This window comes from Mugil cephalus, chromosome 9, assembly GCF_022458985.1.
Source record: "Mugil cephalus isolate CIBA_MC_2020 chromosome 9, CIBA_Mcephalus_1.1, whole genome shotgun sequence".
Classification (NCBI taxonomy): Eukaryota; Metazoa; Chordata; class Actinopteri; order Mugiliformes; family Mugilidae; genus Mugil; species Mugil cephalus.
Window position 1 is genome coordinate 22,353,146 of NC_061778.1, and position 22,674 is coordinate 22,375,819.

At 40.2% G+C, this 22,674-nt stretch overlaps 2 protein-coding genes across 4 annotated transcripts; one reads left to right on the plus strand and one right to left on the minus strand.

The window, feature by feature from the left end:
• The first annotated feature begins 1,013 nt into the window (after positions 1 to 1,013).
• Positions 1,014 to 7,816, plus strand: tbrg1 (transforming growth factor beta regulator 1). 2 transcript variants are annotated; one of them, XM_047594843.1, is made up of 15 exons: positions 1,014 to 1,370; positions 1,570 to 1,706; positions 1,951 to 2,008; positions 2,112 to 2,194; positions 2,429 to 2,465; positions 2,823 to 2,885; positions 3,366 to 3,602; positions 3,720 to 3,790; positions 4,378 to 4,619; positions 4,707 to 4,843; positions 5,501 to 5,647; positions 5,887 to 5,984; positions 6,154 to 6,264; positions 6,938 to 7,083; positions 7,567 to 7,816. In XM_047594843.1, the coding sequence occupies exons 2-15, from the start codon at positions 1,588 to 1,590 to the stop codon at positions 7,653 to 7,655; spliced, it is 1,638 nt and encodes a 545-aa protein (XP_047450799.1). In that variant the 5' UTR covers positions 1,014 to 1,370; positions 1,570 to 1,587; the 3' UTR covers positions 7,656 to 7,816. The 2 variants fall into 2 exon arrangements, with proteins under 2 accessions (XP_047450799.1, XP_047450800.1); XM_047594844.1 differs by lacking the exon at positions 2,823 to 2,885.
• Positions 7,817 to 8,009: 193 nt separating this feature from the next.
• Positions 8,010 to 13,329, minus strand: siae (sialic acid acetylesterase). 2 transcript variants are annotated; one of them, XM_047594845.1, is made up of 10 exons: positions 13,120 to 13,329; positions 12,804 to 12,965; positions 12,440 to 12,594; positions 12,224 to 12,362; positions 11,556 to 11,721; positions 11,378 to 11,475; positions 11,168 to 11,301; positions 10,809 to 10,963; positions 9,664 to 9,850; positions 8,010 to 9,514 (listed from the first exon to the last, which is right to left on the minus strand). In XM_047594845.1, exons 1-10 carry the CDS (start codon positions 13,238 to 13,240, stop codon positions 9,233 to 9,235), a joined length of 1,599 nt encoding a protein of 532 aa, XP_047450801.1. In that variant the 5' UTR covers positions 13,241 to 13,329; the 3' UTR covers positions 8,010 to 9,232. The 2 variants fall into 2 exon arrangements, with proteins under 2 accessions (XP_047450801.1, XP_047450802.1); XM_047594846.1 differs by having other exon boundaries at positions 12,804 to 12,988.
• Between the last annotated feature and the right edge of the window lie 9,345 nt (positions 13,330 to 22,674).

The window sequence follows — 22,674 nt, forward strand, 5'->3', positions numbered from 1 at the left end:
GAATTATTTTAAAATGCAAGATTTTCCTGTTACCTGTGTGTTTCTTGATAAACAACATAAAGCACAGTTTTGGATTGGAATGCTGCGGTGACTTTCCCATGCTGGCAAACCAGCCGTGATGCGAGCCGAAAAGTTAAGCAGCGGGGACTGCAGCGACCAGGAGTATGGTAGAGACCATGGCATATATACAACTTAGATTCTATGAATTCACTGTCTCCAGGGCAGTCAGGAACAATGAAATAGAATCTACGAAAGCCCAGGAAACGTTTCTGAGGCATAAATTAAAAAATAAATCTTGATTTTCAGAGGATTTGTTAGAGTCTAAAATGACAACAATCGACATTGTGGTCAAATAAAAAAGAAGCGCTAAAAAAAGAGCTAGCGACAAAAGTTCCACACTGGACCTTTAAGTGTGTACTATATAATATAATAATAATAATTATTATATATATATATAAAAATATATATATATACACACTAAAACATACATACACACACACATACATACATACACACACACACATATATATATATACTATATATATATACACACACATATATACTTTTTTTTTTTTTACCAACTTGTGTATAAAGAAGACAAAAGTGTGAGTTGTTGAATAGTTTTGTTTGTTTGTTTTTTCCGAGTGCAATGATACAAACCGAAGCAGTTCATAACTGCAGGGGCAGATCACAAGTCTATATGTAGGTCACCAATGTGGCAGCATAAATTGAACAAATGAAATATATTCAATTTAAAAGCAGAAAACGCTGTTAGAGAGGTCAACAACCTATAACCACAGAGGCAGACCCAGATATAAGTATAATTAGCTATATAAAGGATAGAATTTCTTCTACAAACACAACTTGTATACACAGTTTTACAGTGAGATATTTAATCATTTCAATTACTTGTATATTACTAAATTTGTATCCTGTCTATGAAGGCATGTTTTCGATTCACCCCAACATTTCATTTAAAACGTCACATTATTTTAAGAATTTCGAGAAACTCAGACCGGATATCCGGTAAAAGTGCTCGCTGTAATAATGTTCGGTGTGAGCCTTGGTCTCTTAGTTCCTTTTTCTACGTATATATTTTTTTCTTTTAGGTAAATACGTGATATACAGTCTAGGTTTTGCGGTGATATAAAATATGCATAGCATTTACACTGCGCTACAAAATGTTTAATCTAGAGCTTCATGTAGTTGTCACTTCAAAACGGTGGTTGATGCTAGCTTAGCATTTAGCCACTTTGGTGTAAACAAAGCGATGCAGACGACTGAAGGTTCCGGTTGACACGGAAACTACTATACCAGTACTATACTAACTAAAATAATTGAGTGTGCTGTTTTGCTGCAGTTTCATTTAGGTATGTATGCTTCATTTCAAGCTAAGCCCTCGTGTGATGCTTTTAGCAGCTGTGAGCAGTTAGCATATGTTTGATTTTAACAGAATACGCAGGTGTCTGTGTTTGCCATGTTACAGTCATGTGTTGCTGAGTGAATGAGGTGCATGTAGACAGAGAGACACTGAGATAATACGTGCCTCGTTAACGTTTCCTCTCTCAGGACTCACCCTCGTCTTCCATGGAGTCACTAAACACGTTTGATTCCGAGATGGAGGCTGATGGACAGGGGAACTACTCCTTGTTTCCCGCTCTGGATAGCATTGCAAGTCTGTCTGGGACTGCTGAAACCCTGGAGAGGTTGTTAAGCATAATCCAATGCCCTTTACAGATGCCTAGTGGAGAAAGTGTTTACAGCTGTTAGCTTAAAAATGTGGATCTGATTTGAAAGCACTAGATACCAAAATGTCTGGTTAACACCATTGTTTTGAGATTTTCTTTGTAATAATGTGTTGTGTCCTTTGGCTTGTTTGTGACTTAAATGGCACATTTGTAGTTTTTGGTAGGTTGCACGGAGGGTACTGACATTTCTTTAAATTTGCAGTGAACCACCCAGTGAAATAGCTGAGAAACCAAACCTCACATGGCTCGACGCAGCGCAGGTATCTGCCCCACGTTCATCATGATTGAATGTAGCAACGTTTCCACCTGCACAGTTTTTTGCCTTCATAACCAGTGCTTTTTTTCTTCCTTTCTGCCATGTAGATTGTCTTGGAGGAGGCTGGACGGCCCATGCACATAAAGGAGATTAAACAGAGAATAATCGACAGGGGACTTGTTCAATCCAAGTACAGCAGCCCCCTCATTTGACTACTTAAAACTTTTGAACTTATTTGTGTTACAGATGAAGTAGGGACTCAGAGTGTCATATTTTTTTTTTTGAATTTCAGAAGATATAGTTTCTTCCATCACGTAAATCATAAGAAGAAGTACATATGTATGCTATTGTCATCGCTTTATAGTTGTAATTTTGTTCTTTAATCTGCATTTGTTTTTTTCTTACCTTGTCCTCTTCCTCGCAGTGCAAAATCAAGCCTGGAAGCCGTCATGTATCGTGAGGTAAGGGAAAGGTTTGAGAGTCAGGGTGACAGCAACCTCTGCTGTTGAGTGTAATAACTTACATGGTCACTAGTTCAGTGTACACAGTACGTGTGTCATCTGTATTTCTGTTAGTGTCTTTAATTTCACCATGTTTTCCCATCCTGCTTATTTGAACCTTTTTAGTACAGTTTTAGAACGAGGCAGACGTTCCCCTGCTGTGATTAAAATACAGAGTGGCCTGTGCTCAGAAGCCTTTTTAATATTGCTTTAGTAAATAAAAATTGAACTAATCTGAAATTGACCCCCAGTTTTTGGGAATAAAACTCACCCTTTCCAGCCCCGTGCATTTGGCCTCAGTCTCACGTTATGTTTCAGACACAAAAAGGCAGCAGGAGATTCAAGAGGATTGAAAACAGAAATGGAGTCTTTGCACTGCTGGTGAGTTATCTGGGACACTGATGCCACTTTCACGCAACAGCTAAGTTTCTCATAGGATACAGCAAAATCACTAGACTTTCTATGGCAGATTATTGGTTGACAACGCTTTGCCATTCACACAACCTCTGGGTCTAGAAGTGAGGATTCATACAAATTTCAGCTCAGTCTAATTTGAATTGGTTGATGCAGTGCTATGTGGCAAATCTTGAAGCCGTGTTGGATGACTAATTTTGACTATTAGACACATATTTTTTCTGAGGTGAGTTCTTTGCAGAAATAATTAGTTTCCTTCAGTTTTGTGAGTTTCCAACAGTACGCAGATTTTGTGTTCAGTAACTTTCACTAACTTTCACACAGAGCTCTAAGTAGAAGCTGCATCAGTGTTATTTGTCCGTCTGCATTTCATCTTTGTGAACACATGCATTAGCCTCGGGTTCTCCTGGTGCATGTGAACAGATCTCTGTTTCTGTCTCCTCGCAGACTGATGAGGAGCGACAGCAGGCCCTGCAGGCATTCACTGCCCAGTCTTTCCTCGGCTCTCCGCAGCAGAATACCATCTCCAGTTCTGGTTCAGGAGTCTCTGTGCCTGCCTTCCCGTCTCCATCCAGTTCCTCTGAGCATAAGGCCAAGATGAAGAGAGGTCCACGAAAAAACCAGAACGAGAAGTACAGACTCAAGTACCTCAGGCTGCGCAAAGCTGCTCGTGCAATGATCTTTGTAAGAAAATAAACTATTGTTGGCTGTCAGAGATATATTTAATTGGCAAGTTTCAAGTTATCAACTGTGTATCAACAAAGTTGGATTTTGTTTTAACTGTCGATGTTTCATCTGCAGGAGAATGCAGCTCTCTGTGATGAGGTTGCTCATTTAGAAGAGAAGTTTCTTAGAGCAAAGGAAGAGCGCAGGTGTGTACATGTGTTCGAGTCGTACTGAATCTAAACCTAGACTGACTTACTGGTTTGTTTGATAATGTGCTTCCTTGTGTTGTCATTTTCTCTTTATTCTTAGGTTAAATGTGTTTTTATGATGCTACATGATATGACATGTGATTTTATTATGGTAAAACAAATGATTCTTTACACTCGCCTGTCACTTTATTAGGATCTCCTTCTAGGTCTGGATTTATACAGCAGAAATTGAGATTCAGATACAAGGCTACATTTTCTAAGCTTCCATTGCCTAGTTTGGTAAATACCTGCCAGCTGTAGCCTCATTTTAGTCCCCCAGTGTGGTATTCTGCTTCAAGGTTCGATGTGTTGTGCATTCACAGATGCTCTTCTGCATACTTTGGTTGTACTAAGTGGTTATTTGAGTTATTGTTTCCTTCATACTGACTTATACTAGTCATTCTTTTTTATGTCTGCCATAAATAACAATTTTTTTCCCATAGAACTGCTGCTTCTTGAATAACTTGAATTGAACTTGAATAACTGCACTAATGAAGTGGCCAGTGAGTGCACATACCATTATGCATTTTTGTTTTTATTTCCAGGTTCTTGTTAAAGTCGTTGTTGCAGTACCAGTCTGTGTCGGAGAGCGAGATGCTGCCTACACCCAGCTCGAGTTCTCACCCACCAGTGCCACCGGCAGCATTGGCCTCAGGCCCTGTAGGGTCTTCAGGCCTCTCTGCAGCCCATAACCTCACATCAGTAGTGTCAACAGCAGAAGAAGGACTGCTTAAGAAACCCAAGAAGGAAAGGAAAGAACGTGGGAAGGAGAATGGAAAGGAAGAATGTGAGTCTTTTGCTCAGAAATTTACGCAGATATGTGTGATTAATGTGACAGCATGTAGTGATAGATTGCCTTAAATTGTGCTTTTAGTTCCAAAGAAGATGTCAAAGAAGAGAAAGCTAGCAGACGGCTCACGGAAGCTGGTGCAGCCCATCCCTCTTGACTCATCCGGCCGTCCGGTGTTTCCCATTGTCCTGGGAGGTCTGACGGTCTACAGCCTGGGGGAGGTCAGTGTCTGAGATGAACCTGTCATAGCTTTTTACCTGATTCGGCAAGTTGAATGAATGGGCACGCTCTAATTGGCTGGATTAGAAATTTGGATTTCAAAATAGGCTGTTTTTGTACTAACACAGAGAAAATAATACCTCCAGCCAGATGCAGTAATCAGGCCATTTTGTTGCAAATGGGTTCAGTTCTACAGCGTTGTGTTGCTGTCACTCTGCTGTCCATCACCACATTAAGCCCAACCAAGCGATTTGATTAGCTGGAGAATAATCAGTTCCTAATAGAGTCACTCCAGGCCAGCTTTCCACCGCAACAAGTTGTGGGCAGGGAAGTTTGTTTGCCTTCCAGGTTAATTATTTGGACCTCTCCCTTCTATCTTAGCCTCCCCACTAATAGTAGCTCTTCCTGTTTTCCCTTTTGAATGACAAACCACTGCCACCTCCTGGTAAGAAGAGTTATTTCCCTTCAAGCAGGCGTTGGTTGTAGTCTTGTAGTCTTGGTGTGTTCAAGTACAAATTTTTGGCCCAGACACAAGGTGGCGCCCTGCTTTTAGACTGCCTGCCATAGGCTTAGGTTCATGGCTGATAATAAAAGAAACGTAATGACTAAACGTTGCTGAATGAAATCCTTTAACGAAGCGTGTTTTATCTGCTCTCCAGATTATCACTGACAGAATGCTGTTCCACGACGAGTGTGCCATCTACCCTGTGGGCTTCTGCAGCACGCGCATCTTTGCCAGCATGAAAAACCCCGACCTTCAGTGCCTCTACACCTGCCAGATCAAGGATGGGGGGACAGGTCCACAGGTACACATGCACAGCCATGTTTGCCATTTCTCATACCCAGTATTTTATGAACATTGTTGACATTTAGTCTGCTTATATCCATGTGAACAAACCAAAGCAATACGTTACAATAAATATGGACTTTTTTCAGTTGGAGCTGCTGTGCATCCTGTTACATTATTTTGGATCTGAATTGTAAATCTTTGTTGAAATGTGTTGGGTTATGTTCCTTTAAACACTTGCCTTCGCCCCACCCCCAGTTTGAGATTGTACCAGAAGAAGAGCCTCAGAATGCCATCGTAGCCTCCTCCGCCCTGACGTGCCACTCCAATCTACTGAAAGCCATCGCATCTGTCAGGTAACGTTCACCTCAGAGGCTTGGATTGATGTCATACTCCAAGTAAACAAGCTTCTCTGTTCTCAGGTTTAGTGTTGGCATTGCAAAAGACCTCCACATATTAAAAGAAAAGTAATTTAAGATAATTCAATTTTAATACAATAGCTTCTTCCACATGTCTCTCTCTTAGTTCCAAGGCTGTGGCTCCGATTGTGCCCTCAGGAGCAGACTTCTTTGGCTTCTCTCACCCCACCATCCAGAATCTCATCCAGAGTTGTCCTGGAGCTCGCAAATGTAGCAAGTAAGTTCATTCCGCTCGTATATTATGGATTAGCAACATTACTACACAGTATGCATTTAAAAAACTTTCTGAATAGCATGTTGTGATTTAATGTTTTTTTTTAGACTTAAAAATGTGTAGTTGGAAAACCGGAAGACTTGTTGTGAGTTGTCATTACAGAAACATAATCATACTGTAGGTAATGTCCATGTCAAGAACCTGTTGAGAACAAATTAGCCTACAGACTTCCATTAGAAACATTTATGACTTTTTAATATCAGTACCTGCAGGCAAAGCTCAGTGTTTTCAAGATTCATATTAGTTGTACAAGATAGAATATGCATTGTTCATCTGATTAATAAATACACCCAAACATTTAACATTTATTACTGAAACTAGTTGTTTTCCTTTACTGAGAAGATTATGGAATGATTAAGATAATGATATTTTTAAGAATTATTGTCAGCCATAACATTTTAGCTCATGACAAAACGCTCACTTACATTTCCATTGCTCTAATTTAGAACCTGAATTACTGAGTATGAACCATATGAAACCAGGTTTGTCCCATTAAAACCGGACAACCCATTAAGACACAATTTAAATACATTTATCATGTCAAAATACCCTTCATATGTAGTCTCAGTGAGCTTGTTCCGTGACTTTTTTATTTTTTTTTACATTGTTCATTTAGCTACAGATGGATTCGTTTTGAGGTGTGTCGCCCTGGTGATGGCCAGGTCTCCCACAGCTTGTCGGAGGACGACGCCTCCGTCAACTTTGAAGCCTACCAGAGACACCAAGGCTTTGATGAGAACATCAAGGCGGAGCACATCACAGGTCTTAAACATAACTATCTTTTAGCTAGGCTGCAGTGCATTTGATCTCTGTCCTTTATGCCTTCACAGGGTGAACATTTTACTCTCATGTAATGTAGGGGTCCATTAAAACTGAGTGTGTTCATCCAGCTTATATAAACAGCTTTGAAAGCTGGGCTTATTGGATTGCGAGCAGGTGGCAAGTTAGAATCCCTTGGAGGGGGCTCAAATGAAAAACCTATTCCTCAACAACTGCTGTCAAAATGTCAGAGCAGAGCATTGGAGCCGCTCGGCTGCACTTCGCTCTGTGGGAGTGTGTGTAAATAACCCCCTTTACCCCACCCACTGCTGCTGCAGGCCTCCGGTGTGAATAATATTGCAAATGAAAGCCTCCATGTAAGCTGAAAGAAATGTAGCCTATTTTTGTTATCTCTCCCATGTTCTAACGCTGACATGATCACTCAGCGTGACGCTGATAGCCACTCTTCTCCTTCTCCACCTTCAGAACAGATGCCGGCGTCTCCTAGCTCCTCTCATCAGCACCACCTGACCCCCTCCGCCGTGAAGCCCTCTACCTCATATTTCAGCTCGTGAGCTTTTGCACCTCTGAAACCAAGGTCACACAGTACCTGATCATGATGAACTATTACTGATATTTACAAAGCATACAGTCCTCTGTGTCCTCCCTGATTTACTAGTCCAAGAAACAGCAGCATATGTTTGAGTAACTGAAATCTAAATGAATTATTGCACGAGTTCTGCGCTCAACATGCCGCCCAACCAATTAGTAGTACCTTAAATACCAAATAGGGATTACACAGAAAAACTGTTAATATGCTTTCTCTACTGTGTCAACAGTAAAACATTTCATTTAATCTTTGCATATTGGACAGTAATTATATTTATTCATGTTTTACTTCAGATTATGACAAAATACAAACGGCAGACTGAGGTGTTAGTGTTGTTTATTCGTGCAAATTATGCGATGTCCAAATTACTTCAGTGTTGTAACTTTTGACACAAAAAAAAAACAACTTTGTCATGATATTCTATATTGATATAGTCCAGCAGATATCTGCGCTGCTTCAAAGCTGCATTTAAACAAAGCCTGTCAACACACACATGGGCACAGCAGTAAATGGGAGACATTGTTGAGTACACATAATCCTTTGCTTCAGTTAACATTTACAGACTTGTTCTGAAAGCTCTATAGAGAGAATCCATCCTAAGACATTACACAGCAGCATTAGTCAAGTGGTATTATTTTCCATTCTGGTGACTCTGAAGTGAACAAATTAGATGTTGCTCTGACTCTGCTAAGACAGGGAGGTTAAATACATGTCAAGATGAGCTTATTATCCAGACAGCATGAACGGGGACTATACTCTGAGAGGAATACATGGCCCACTTTGATTTGTCAGGGTTATTTACATAAATGCACAAGGTGAATGTAAACAAATTGAACTCATCTGGGTCATTATGTCTGTCCTGAACTGACTAATAATATATAAAATTAACTCAGTGTTTCGTACCATTTTGTCTACCTGGCTGATGGAACTTTTAGAGCAGTCCAACTGTGACCGATCAGCTTATGCTTTACAGAGGACATGAAACAACATAACATATATGTACACATTCTAAACATATACCGAAATAAAACATCATAAAAATCATCCGTTTTAAAGAAAATCTGCTTTTTAAATGCATTCATGATAGCACCACCATCTAAATTTTACATCACTCCCTCATATGTTAGTTGCTTTAACCGCTATTGAAGAAGACACAGTTTAGGAGAACTATGATATGTCGGAGGATCAGGCAGAAAGGGAGATTTTTCAATCAGCCTTTAATAAATTGCCTCAAAATGTTTGGTCTCTTGCTGCCATTTCTTCTTTTTTCATTTTGAAACTCTACTTAGAACCTACCTAAAATCCAAGTGTTGGAGAACAGGCAGTCGTGGCAGTGGCAAATGGTGGAAATTAAAAGATTTCTCCCAGTCTTTAACTTTATAAAAACCCATGTTAACATACACGAGCAATGCAAAACATGCCTCCTATAATTGGTTTTGTAATCTGCTCCTATTTCCCCGTCATTTTCAGTGTAGCACCATTTTGTCTACATGGCTGATGACACTTTTACAGCAGTCTAGCTGTGTCCAATCAGCTGAGACTTTAAGGCAAATCTGGCTCAGTAGTTTTCCAGAAGTTTCCTACGCTCGGATAGCGATTGAAAATAAAAGGAGGTGCAGGTAAAATGTTACTGGAGCTGTAGATAGGACAGGCTTTAAAGTCACAGGGCCAGTCTTTCCATGCGTACCGAACAGCAGCAACTTCACTGGGGGGTGGACACTTGGTGACATCTAGGAGCACGCTGTCTGAACCCCGGTGCTGGATGAGAGCTGGAACCCAGAGGGACGAAGCCTCACATGGAGTCGTAACGTTTGAGCAGCAGACCTTGATTTAAAAAAATAAATAAATAAAAAATAAGCAAGACGATGAGAGCAAGAACTTATTTCACCTTAGAAATTATAAGAGCAGATATCAGTGAGGGATTTCTTCACGAAATGCTATCACATAGCGACCACACCAGCCCCCAGCCTCACCTCGAAGATGTCTTTGGACCACGTGACCGAGACTTTTTGGTCGTAGGTAATGTTGATGTACGTTTGAGCGGACAGGATGTGTTTGGGGAAAGGTCCGAGGAATGTCACTTTCTCCTCTTCATAAGCCACCGCCCTGGCACCCAGTGTCAGTCTGTAAGCAACGTCCTGCTTATCTCTGGGGTGGATCCTGAAACAGATGATGTGGCAGTCGGTGAGAGAGGAAAGGCAACACAGTAAAAAAAAAAAATTATAAAATATATTTAAAAAAAAAAAAGCTGCCTATAAATACCAAATATAAAAGCAGGTCACATCATGCAGACTTTTAATAAAAACAAGGAACAGGAGTTAACTGTTTGCTAGTTGTTGTTTATTTTTTTAAATTTATTTCAGTCCATAGAGAAAGTCGATGTTGAAAGCTGATGTTGGCAGCGTAACCGTGAAGTTTCATAACCATTTACAAGGATCTTAAAATCTGCCCAACTGGAAGAAAGAGTGGGAGCGTTTGAACAGGTGTGACATAAAGCTCTGACTAAAACTCAGCAGTACTATAAATATATATATATATACACTTAGATTTCAGGTCAAACCTGTTAGTTTAATGCATCCCTGAACTTTTATCTTCACCTGTAAATATTTATGTCTCATTATTCTATCTGAATATTAAGGATTATTTTAGGGGTTACTGACCAGTCACAAAATGCAGACTTTGTTGACAGCTGAAGGCAGGTGAACCTTTGCTCAGAATGTGCTGTGAGTTCAGGGAAGTGTAAACGGCTACAAACTACCCGTCAAAAGAAAATAATGTACAACTTTCACTTCCAAAGTTAAAATGGTTCAAGTTGTTGTTGTTGTATCGTAATGTTTGTACATTGTTTTACATATGTATATTTATATATACGTGTATATATGTATATGTGGTGTGTGTGTATTGTTGGTAACTGCGGATGAAATTTGGCATGTAATGCAGTATATTTACAGTACATGATGTGTGTGCTTTTTATTAATATGCACTGTCCTGACAAAATCAATAAATAAAAAATAAATAATGCATCTTTTCAAGAGCTATGAGGCGTAAATCGCTTACAGAGTGGACATGAGGAGAGTTTGAAAATGTTGAGACCTGTGAATATGAAAAAGATCCTTACGAGCCATAGGGTGAGGTTTGATCCGGTAAATCCAAAGCCACAGCCATGAAGGTCTTCTTCAAGCGGGGGTTCGGGACAAAGCCAGTGTCTGCTGTTTGATGCCAGCGGATGTTCGGAAAGCCGTCGTACGTGGAGTTCTTTTCATACGTGGACAGCTGCGGATACAGGGAAAATCATTCATGAGCTGTTCAATACATCAAACAATATCTGAAAAGGCAGTCTGTGTTTGCATGGTGCATTTCTGCCACTGCCACTGCAGAACCAAGTAAGAAATGCTCTGATTCTGCAGCTCAGCGTTTTTTATATTTGATTTGATTTCATACTGAATGTCAAACTAAACCAATACTGTAAGAACATGCCTGGACAAATCCAAATGGGAAATCTGGAGCAGTCTGATACGCTGAGCCTTGGTGAAAGGACATCCTCCAGTCATCAATCATAGCAGGGAAGGAACAGTTGTACTTGTCCTGATGGTAGTCCACATTGGCCTCGCCTTCAAGTGTGAAAAATACTATTATAGTCATGCATCGGACTCTACTGAACTGTGATATCAGTGTGAGCCGTCTTACCTTGGTACCAGATAGCTCCATAAATGGTCATATTGAGAAGAGGGTGGATCATTGCGTTCCACAAAACAGAGTTGTCTCTAGGACCGAGAGATTGTATCCTGCAGAAAGCCACAACGGTTAGTGGTAGAACCTTTATTGGGTATGAGAGACGTACACAGCGTCATCTTTATGTCCTCACATGGTGTTAGTTGGCTTGAGTCCACAGTGCTCCAGGGCTCTTGAAGATGACCAGGCTTCCACTGGTGTGCCTCCCCAGCAGGACTCCACCAGCCCTATCGGGTACTTCAAGATATCATACATGTGACGTCCAAAGAGCCAACACACCGCAGAAAACTCTGCAACGTCTAGAAATGGAAAGTACGAACGTCAACACATGCGGATCAATTTTAGACTGAGACTTATTATGAATATGAATTTTGAAACACGGGGTTCCACTCTATGGCTTCACACCTCCTGCATAAACCGGAGCTTGGACTTTAAAACTTGGGCGGCTATGGCTCAGTAGGTAGAGCGGGTTGTCCATGGACTGAAGGGTTAGCGGTTCAATCCCCCGAGTGTGCCATATGCCGAAGTGTCCCCAGTTGCTCCCAGTGCAACTGGCGCTGGTGTGTGAATGTGTGTGTGCTTGTGTGAGTGAATGGGTGGATGTGTCTCTGACTGTAAAAGCGCTTTGAGTACCTTTGAGTAGGTAGAAAAGCGCTATATAAGAGCAAGACCAAAACTATTATGCATCTTCTATAACTGGCTCTGTTGCAGAGCAATTATCCAAAGCAAAACCTGTAGGTGTAAACCCAGTTTTAAAGAATTTTATGAATAAATTCAAAAAACAAACAGTTTTTGTCTTACTGGCTTTGGGCACAGACCAAGGTAGTTCCACATGAATCAGATCGGTGAGCTCAGTTTCACCTGTGTTCAAAGCCACCATGAAGGTCCTCACATGAGGATACTTGGCTGAAAGCACCAACTCCTCTGATGCGTTGAAAATCTATTTGAGAATTAGTACTTTAATAGAAATGCCTCGTGGCTCTAAGGTACAGTATTTCAAACTTGACTCAGCAATACCTGATTAGTCTTAAAGTACATGTTGCTCTGCCCTCCACACAGCCAGACGTCTCCAAACAGCACATCTGTCAGAGTGGCTTCATAGTCCTCAGAGGCTGCTGTCACATTATAGGGCCCACCGGCATCCACAGGATCCAGGGTGACTCGCCAGATGCCTGTAAAAAAGCAAAGTAAAGTGTCGGAATGAATAAATGACATGATAACAATGTTCCAAGACCGTTTTAGGCCCGGCCATACCGTCCCCACACCATAGAAAATTTAAACCATCACTACTGGACTCCTTGCCTCTTCTGATCTTTTACAATCAAGTAGCCTGCACATGTCAGAATACATTTTTCATTTGAGGACAACTTGATGAATTCACCTTTTGTCACGTTGACTGCTGAGGTGTTCTGTGGTACTGGTCCGGACAAGGAGACGGTAACCTGTGCGCCCTCGGGTCCATACCCCCACAGCACAGCTCTCTCTGGAGATTTCTGCAGCACCATGTGGTCTCCATAGTAGGAAGCGAAGCGCAGGGGCCCATCTACACACACCGATTTACGATTTCTTTAGAGTTTATGTAACGGATGCATTCAGGGCCAACGAACAAACATTAAGTTTTAGTTTCATTATACTAGGCACGCTAGAGTATAATCTAGTCTAAATCTAAATGCGGACACAAACTGGATTTAACTCACCACTGTTGGCAATGGAAAGGTAAAGTACGAAAACGAAACAAAGTGTTAGAGCCATGCCAATAAGATACCCGACGTGAATTAAAAGCTGAACACTTCTGTCCAGAAAAGTCATGGCCGTCATACTGGAAAATTATTAATAAACTAACCCAGTTAACTCAAGTATAGCAGAGTTGTAAACGGGTAAGATTCGTCGCTTATGTGACGTAGTCACAGCTGACCACATGCATGACTAACTTTCAAAATAAAAGCACGAACGAAGAACGGCATTATAGACTCCTTCACGGTTTGTAAACAACGTGACGTTTTTTGAGAGGCGGGACTTAACTGGATGTCAAACACCCGAATGAATGGACTCGATATTGGACTCGATAAATGGACTCACATATTTTTGAGAATAATGCACTCACACTCTGAAACCGTGAGTGTTGTTTTAAAAAGTTGACTCTGACTAATGGAACTACATTCACTGACCTCTAGACCCTCACTCACTGGATGGACGATTTGACCAAAGAATGACACAGAGGGGACGAAGTCTGGTCTGTCTTTATCAAATGTAGCCTCTCTAACAAATTTATTACAAGAAGTAGGTGGAACCACTGTGGAGGGTAAAGTAGTAAATGCAATTTCTGCTTGGATACCCCTGAAACATGCAACTGATGTTGGGTTTATTTATTTATTCTACCCATGATGTTGTCCAGGCTGACGATGCATTACATATTAAACTTATCTGATAAGAAGTGTGCAAGTTGTTGCCAATCCAATTCTTTTTTTAATCGCCAAACCAAAGTTGTCTATGACTGGCAGTGGCTGATATGTGATAAAATTTCAAGTTAGTGTTTTTGTTTTTTTCGGTTTTGGCACCAAAAAACAGGGCAAGACGACATTTTCATGGTTAACAGTGACAGTGTTCGCCTCAAGCTTCCCTTTGTTTTGCCTCCAGCTAACACCATGATGTCGGCCATGAAGGGGTTTATAGAAATCCTTCATCCAAAAACGCTCTGATATATATAAAAAAAAATGTAATCTGAACTTTCAACTCATCCTCTGATTCCAGTCAGAAAAGCACTATTGCATTGATAAAATTAAACAAAATGACCTAAATGCACATTTCAAGAGTTACTGGCAGATTATTCCTGCTTGTTTCCCTTCATTGAGCAGTTCCAGTTGAACAGATTAGGGTCAAAATCCACTTAAAAATTGCATTATTCATTCCTTTGCCTCTTGGGGGCAGAATGACACAAACTGAGATAAACTTGAAGTGATTACCTATGCCATCCTGTTGTGTTTTCGGCCTATTGACGAATCCATTGTTAAATTTTCTTAGAGATCTTAAACAACTACTGAAAAAAAGTATTTAAAACTTTGGCTTGCTCTGTTTTTTTTCGCCAGCTTTTTGTACTGAGTAAGTAGGTACAAGGCCAGTGGGTTTATCAGAGCTTCATAGCTAAACCCTGACTGCATATTGATCTGGTAAAGCAAAGCATAATGTTTATACACTTTCAGTGTACAAAATTTCAGTGTTCATATGCAGTTTGCAAATGCATTTTTAACATTAAAATAAATATCCCTAGAGGTGGAAATAGTGGATATGAGACATTGTTCCCATGTACTGTGACAGCTCTTCTGTGATGTGTACCTATAATCTATACCATAATATTTAAGGCTTTGTTCTTTTCAGATGCATAACACAAACAACTTGGTCAATTTTAACACACATATAAAGTATTATTTCATAGTTGTCAATTATGTATTGATCGAAATATATCATTAGCAAAAATATCAGTATTTTTATCATACTTTAATGCTGTCTAAGAAGTACTATATCCAAAAATCTGCACACGGTGTAGTAAAGCAGTTAGTGAGAGAGCAGCCAGTCATGCAAAAGCCTGCTGAACTGGAATCACAAATGTATTGTGGGGAAAAAAATAAAAAATCCCCACAGACCTTGATTAAAACCAAAAAGAAATGCTTATGTAATTACTTGGACAGACTCATCTTCTCAAACATTGACAACTGTCAATGTTTGCACACTTTCCAAAAGCGTTTTGGAACCAATAAATCTCATAACACAAACTGTTCACATCCCAGCCCACATGCTGTCAGCTATTTGGATGCCAACAATAAAGTAAACCAATCCCACAATCCCAAATTTCTCTTATAGTCGGTATTGAATACCACAATATCTTGTGTCCTTACACCCTTGGATAATAAACAGCCGCAGTGAGTGCCTGCGAAACTAAAAAACAACAAAAAACGAGCTGATTACATTGTTGCTCAAACCTTTCCCTCAGGTACCCAAAGCAATGCACTGCTGTGAGGTGAATCCTTGTGAAGGCCAAAGTAATTAACATCTATGGACTAAAACAGCAGCATGAAAAATGAAGTGGGTGGAACATTAATTATCCAACAGTTTACCAGCCAGGTGTTCAAGGGATCTTAGGCGTTTGCCTGCAGTAAAGATGAATGAACGCACCTCTTTCTGTTGGCATGTTATTTAACACAAAAACATCAAGACTTGGGAAACTTGGGAAGAGATACGTGATGGATGGTTTGTAGTGACGGGATGGTGTGTGGATCATTATACACATGAGAACATTCAGACTATACATGAAATAGCCTTAGCCTCCAAGGTGATTACAACCCTCTCCAAAGGCCAGTGATAGGCTAATGTTTGAAATTGAAATTGCACATTTATCTCAGTGTAAACCAGGGCCAGCAGCTGTGTACGTGTTACTCTTTACCTTGTGCAATTTGTGTATACATGAGCCACAGATCAAATATTCAGGCTTTGCCTTTCAGCTCCACTGCTAATTGACTCAGCCGTCAAATTCCACCACGGCCTTGTTACAGAAGCAACTTCTAATACAGAGGCAGTGGAGCACATGCCATCTCCGACTTGATAAAAGGGAAACAGAAAGGGAATTATCTCTCTGAACTGAAGATGTGTCTGAAAGTCACATTGTAGCTGAGGGGTGTAACATGTGGAATGGAATAATTTAATTAATATCCGCATTTATGGCCACACACGACTTATCATAAACAGTCACATGAAAGTAGACTATCACTCCAGGGTTCTTTTGTTTTCACCCTGGAAACTGGCAGGCCACGCACTTTCTCAGCCTAATTGAATTTCAAATTTGTGGTTGGTTTTTGCTCGCCCTGTGTATTAATTATCATGATGTTAAAACCACTTTTATCCGAACCTTGTAATTGAATCCAAGTATGTTTGAAAATACTGATTGGTTATTGTTCTAACAATTTGCTTTAATGAACATCAAGTTATTATTAACAAAAGATAAGACAAATTGTAGCCCGAAGCTGCTCATTTCTGATCTATGGAGCTGCATGTTTCTTGCTTGGGTACACATTTGGAAATAATCCAATAATCCTGTAACATAACCACTATTGTCACTAGTATAGATTTGTGCTCTTGTTTATTCCTAACATAATAACAGTACTGAACACTGTCTCTGTCCATCCTTTCCATCCATTATCATTATCCATGCATCACTTAGTGTCATGTCGTCTAGTTTCTATCATGTTTATCAGCTTCATGCTTCATTCAGACGCATGTATGAATTAAAATGCTTCCTTCTGCTGCTCTCTTCTCCTCCACTCCTGTCTCTTCTCTCTCTTTTTCTGTCTCTCTCAGCCTCAAGCTGATGGGTCCCTCCTTATGAGCTGCTCAGGGTTTCTTCCTGTTAAAAGAGAGCTTTTCCTTGGCACATGTCGCCTTAGTGCTTGCTCTGGGGGTTTCAGGCTCTGGTTACTGTACTGTAAAATGTCTTGAGACTACTTCTGAGTCTGAAGCATTTAACTGGTCTCCTCACATCTCAGAAACAACAAACGATCCATTCTTCTGCACCAACGCTCCTCTCAATGTATCATGCATCTTTTATGCGCCACCACCGTGTCATTTAAAAGCATAAGATCATATGATGACTGACCATGTACAGCTTGTTTTGTTGCTTTTATTTCAGACATTTAAGAAACAAATCGAGAAAGGAACATTAAGGGACTACTAAAAGAAGTAGGATAAAATAAGATATGCACAAACAACAAAAGACAGATCAATATAGTGTATGAAACATGTCTGAAATGACTTGTCATCATCTGCAATTGAGCATTTCCATGTGAGTAATGCTCTCATCATTAGCACTACACTTCAGGCTCAAATTGGATTGCAGAAATTGGGCTGAAAACTTCAACGTCCCTCCTCTACTGATCCGTGGAATGGGCTCTGCCCTGTTCCATCAAATTTTACAGCTAATTTCATACGGCAAAATGAGAAATGCAAATATGTTTGTGGTCTCATGCACAAGCCAAGATTTATGACTGCTGTCTGGGACACTCATAGGTCTCTTAACACATCAGCTCCCATCCGTCATGTGATAAATCCTCATATTACAGCCTCCCTGCAAGTCACTCAGTGGCTATTAGGTGCATGAGGGGAGCCCAAGCATCTCTCTGCAGCCTACGCTATGTTGAGCTTTTACGCTTTCAAAATCAGTTTACACACGAGATTGCCTTGCCCCATTTACGCCAACCTGCTGAAGAATAGGTGATCAGGGAAAAGAACCAGGCTACATTTCACTTTATTTCTAGTATATAGAAATATTCACTCAGGATGTAAAATGTTAATTTAAAGTTAAGTCTTTCATGTTAGTGGGGATTTCTCTTGCCTGGATGTAATAACCTTCTGGAGTCTTGGCAACCAGTCATACAACTTTCACTACATAAACATTAAGGGGTTTAAACACAGGCAAGTTGAACTAATCCCTTTTTTGAGTTGACGGAAATATGACTCATATAGGTCCCAAAAATCTTTACCACAAGAAAACACAGTCCACAGCTCTGGTCTCTATAACTGCATTCTTCATGCTGATATTGTGCTTGGAGCGTTGGGTGATTCCAAAATTAGAGGCGGCATCGCTGATTTTAAATAGCAAGCAGTGATGGCAAGAGGTTCTGACAATATTAGACTTGCTAAGAACACTAATGCTTGGCAATACATAGTGTATGCACGCAACTATCTGGCATAGCATTATGACCACCTTCCTAATATTGTGTAGGACATGGTCCTTCTGAGGATGTCCTGTGGTGTCTGGATGTTGTTAGTGGGGGTCAAGGGGAGGGGCCAGGAATTTGGGGGCTAGCTCAACATCTTGTGCCATTATTCATGTTTCTTGAGTTGTTCTTAAACCATTTTTTTGTGTGTGCCTGTGTTTTTTTTCTTCCAAGTACAATTTGTTCCCAAGCACCTTAATTTTCTTTTTATAATTTATTTTATTTTTTAGTATGTTTATTACCCGTACTACCTCTGCATTAACATGCACAGACATGGCCGACTCCGTCCATCTCTCTCCCCCACCGCAGCTGAAACACTCATCTACTCTTTCATCACCTCCAGACTGGACTACTGCAGTAGCCTCCTCTACGGTCTACCTTCCAAACTTCTCAACAAACTCCAAATCGTGATAAAACTCTGCCGCCCGCCTCCCCACCCACACCCGTTCCCGTGACCACATCACCTCCATCCTCCAACATCTCCACTGGCTCCTGCCTCCTGCCTTCATCAAGGAGTGTCATTGATATTGGGTGGGGGTTCCTGGTCTGGTCTAGGCGGGTGGTAAATGTCTAACATCCACATGATGGCCAGTGTTATTCACTTGACTTGTCAGTGGCCATAATGTAAAGTACAATACTTAATGTAGAGTACAGTCATTTTTCTTATTTTGAAGTTTGAGTAATTTAATTTCCAATTCTCTTGCTCGACAGTCATTTTTAATCCATTTAAAAAGTGCAAACTAGGATAAAACGTGTCACCATAAGGCACGGCCATGGCAACTGAATGTGAAATTTGAATGCATCAGCGTGGATTCAAACCTTCTACGCTGAGTGTAGTTGCGTAATTATAGTTTTAGATGGTGCAACAGGTGGAAATATTTATTTAATAAGGCTAGACGTAGCTGAGCTTGATGTGGCGCGTACGCCCAACTTTTTTACCTCCAGATGGCGCCACCGCCGGGTGTGGGAACTATACAAGGTTAGTAAGTAGTCAAGCAGAGTCTGGAATCTCCACTATCGACCAACAGGCAGCTACGAAATGATGGTCAATGAGTGATTCTCTTTATATGTGGATGTTTCCATGTTAAACAGTCCAGCATTCTCCATGTGGCCGTGGATTGCCTGCCACTGCTCTAGAACCAGTTTAAGCTGGATCGATCCAGACATTATTCAAACCTATTAAAAAAACACCAACCTAAACACGTCCTGTCAAACAGAAACAATGTAATATATCATTATATTAATGTGTCACAAAGCTCAGTAACCATATCTCCTCTTTCAGCACCACACTGTACTGTGTCTGGGAAACAAAATGTCACAGAAGCTATTTTTTTATTCCACGTGAGCTCGACTCTCATGTGAAATGTCCACAGTCACGTGCAGCCTCAAATACCTCTGCAGCTCTCAGCCTCCTACATAGATCTAAACTCATTCCTGGCACCATGATGGGTTAAGGTGTTAAACTGATACTTAGTAATCCCGCTGTTGCTGGAGGAAGCTATGTCTATTTACTGATCTGAAAGTGCAAGAGGAAGTTTGACACTGAGATATTTAAGGCAAAGACAATTAGCTGCAGTTGTGCTTCCTATAGCTGTAGCTTTAATGAGAAAATTAGGAGCTGGAGGTAGACAGAGGAAGAAAATATAGATAAGATATACAAAGATATAGACATAGATAAGTTAATTCTATGGTGATGGCACATGTATAAAAAAGTTAGCAGTGGAAAGTCTGCTCTTCACATTCTAGTCCAGGTTTTTAACCATGCTGCATGCACACTTGAAAATTCTTCCACAGAAGCATCGTAAGCAGAGTGAGTGACCAGAGGGACAGTATGAAAATGACAGCCAAGCAAAAGGAAAATACTACAAGATTATTGATGAGCTTTTCACTGTCAGTTACAAGCTTGGAGGGAAAATCCTGACAGTTTTATAAACGGAGCTCACTGGTTCTTCAGCCACTGCAATTTTGATTTGAAGCAAACAGTCAATAAACTATATTTGTCTTTCAAGTATAAGTAAAAACCAGTTAGATAGCGTTGTTATATTTACATGTTACTTTAATATATTTGACTGCTGACGTCCCTGAAACATTCATTTAAAGTAGATCATAAACAAATGAGTACAGTAACAGGTAGTGAGGATACATTTCCAAGAAAATATAATGAATGATCTTTCTGATCACTGTGTGGTTTTAGCTTTTATGCTGTATATAAAAAAATATAGGATATATATCGGGAAGGTAATCAGTGAACATGATTTACAGAGATATGAAAAGGTTTACTTTTTATTACTTTTATGCTACTTATAGCAGTACTGGTTTGTTTTATTTGTCAACTTTTTTTTGTTAGCACACGCTGTGTTGCCAAGCAACCAGCCCTCATCTCTCTATAAGAGGCTGTAGCTCTTTTTTATTACCGGCAGGATTAGACAATGCATGCACGGAAGGAATACACAACTACAATTATTAATTAGCTCCGTGTTGACATTTAAAATGTAAATGATTATTTCCTGTTAAATTCCCGCTGCTTCACGCTCTCCACTGAGCAGTAGGCTACATTTGATAGACTGTGGTGTAACTTTAGGTTAAGACCATAAAAATGCACATAAACCTGTTAATGTCTTTTTCATTATTATTATTATTTTATTTCTCTCAGCCTTTAATAATATTTATTATTTCATGTTACAGATGGATTGCCAAGATTAACATCTCGGGATGTTTTCCCTCTCTTGTGTGTTGTAAAACGTGCCCAGAATCTACACCTTTTTTATTTATTTATTTTTAAATTAATTGTTTCTCATTTCAAATTTGGACCTGTGTGTGCGTGCATGTGTGTGCGTGCATGTGTGTGTGTGTGCGTGGAGTCCTTCCAGACTTTTACTGAGTTTATTCATGGCTGTTGCCACATTCATGTATCGATTCGTCTTTTAAAAATGGAACATTTCCTCTGCTCTTTCATCACTGAGGGGCTGCATCAAAGACACCAGCAATTACACATCTGGTGCATGCAGCAGTGCCTTTCAACTCTAATGTCACAATTTCCCTCCCCTTGATGATTAAGGAGCTTTTTAATAAACAGCGAGAAGACCTGGGGCTTTATCGTAATAAATTGTTGTAAAACCAGCTGAAGCTGCTGTTTGCCGGTAAAAGGTTGTTCTGCATTCTGACATATAGAGTCATTACAGTAGAGGCGTCGGATGGATGCTAAACACAGTGCAGATCAGCAGGTGGCACTCTCATGACAGCAAAGAAGGCATCACCCTCTGTGTTTTAAAAGGCCGTGATGATTAATTTCGGTTGAGGAAGCGCGCTGCACTAAGGCAGCTGATGTGTTTGCCTTTCAGTTTATCTTAAGCCTTCCAGGGAGGACAACTTCCATCACTGGGATTATAACAATCGGGTTTCAAAGATAAGCCACATCTGACCAACACAGAGGGATTTTTCCTTCTTTTTTTTAGAACAAATGCCTCGTGAATACTGTCTACTAGTCCAGTGTTTTGTTGATGAAATGATGAATGCTGTACATATATATGTGTGTGTATATAATAGCTTGGATATGGTTCCATGCCTAACAGTATTGCATAGAGAATCAGGAGATAGTGATGGGCATCTATAACCACAATATCCTTATATCTTTGTCCTCTCATATGAATGGATTTATTGTTTAAAAAAAATGAGGCAGCCTGTTGTCACATGATCCAAACATTTATTTTTCTTTACTGTCATCTGGATGCCCACTGGTGTTGGCGTTTTACACTAGTGAACACGAATGCACACTAAAACTGTATATCCTACCACTGCACTAAATCTCAGCTTCATGAAGGTCAGGCTTTTCAACATTTATTTCCAATAACGCCGGGAAAGGTTGCTTCAGCTGTGTTTTCATTTTGGAGGCTGCAGTTTGTACTATTATCGAACTCTATTGTGCTGCACTGACACTTTTTTCTACTATTTTGACCAAACCCGTCAGTGGGCTAGACTAAATAACAGACTACATCCTCCAGACTGATCTTACAGTTTAATTAACCACCTATCTGAAACTGTTTAGGAGTATACTCAACGTAAGAACTGTCTCGAAGCTAAGATTTGGAACAAGATGCTTGCTTTTGAATGCACTTGATTTCACTTATGTACATAATGTATTTGATAAGTGCGTGTATGCATTTCTTATTTTTAGATGCATTTATTATAAAATGCACAAAAAGTGGTATATGCTGTTTGGTAAGGGACATACTGTTGCAGTAGCAACGTGATTAAACTAGTGTGCGGCGTACCACAAAGGCAAATAATACTCTAGTTCATGAGAATGCCTCGTAATTTACTGGATATTTTAGCTGCAGTCTTTACTGTCAATGTTCTCCATGTTACAGTGGTTAATTAGTTGCAACACACCTGTTTCATCACAAATCAAGGCTGCTCCTCTCAGAATAACACACACGAAAATCTATTTCACAAACTCTCATCCCTCTGTGTTGCTCAGCTGAAGTAGGG

What these genes read in the sequence shown, in the direction of transcription:
- tbrg1 (XM_047594843.1), top strand. Translation starts at nt 1,588, where the DNA reads ATGGAGTCACTAAACACGTTTGATTCCGAGATGGAGGCTGATGGACAG. An exon ending in AGGGGACTTGTTCAATCCAA is followed by an intron (nt 2,195 to 2,428) that starts GTACAGCAGCCC and finishes TCTTCCTCGCAG; the next exon opens with TGCAAAATCAAGCCTGGAAG. An exon ending in CTGCTCGTGCAATGATCTTT is followed by an intron (nt 3,603 to 3,719) that starts GTAAGAAAATAA and finishes TTTCATCTGCAG; the next exon opens with GAGAATGCAGCTCTCTGTGA.
- siae (XM_047594845.1), bottom strand. Translation starts at nt 13,240, where the DNA reads ATGACGGCCATGACTTTTCTGGACAGAAGTGTTCAGCTTTTAATTCAC. An exon ending in CCTTTCCATTGCCAACAGTG is followed by an intron (nt 12,966 to 13,119) that starts GTGAGTTAAATC and finishes CGGTGTGTGTAG; the next exon opens with ATGGGCCCCTGCGCTTCGCT. An exon ending in TGTACTTTAAGACTAATCAG is followed by an intron (nt 12,363 to 12,439) that starts GTATTGCTGAGT and finishes ATTCTCAAATAG; the next exon opens with ATTTTCAACGCATCAGAGGA.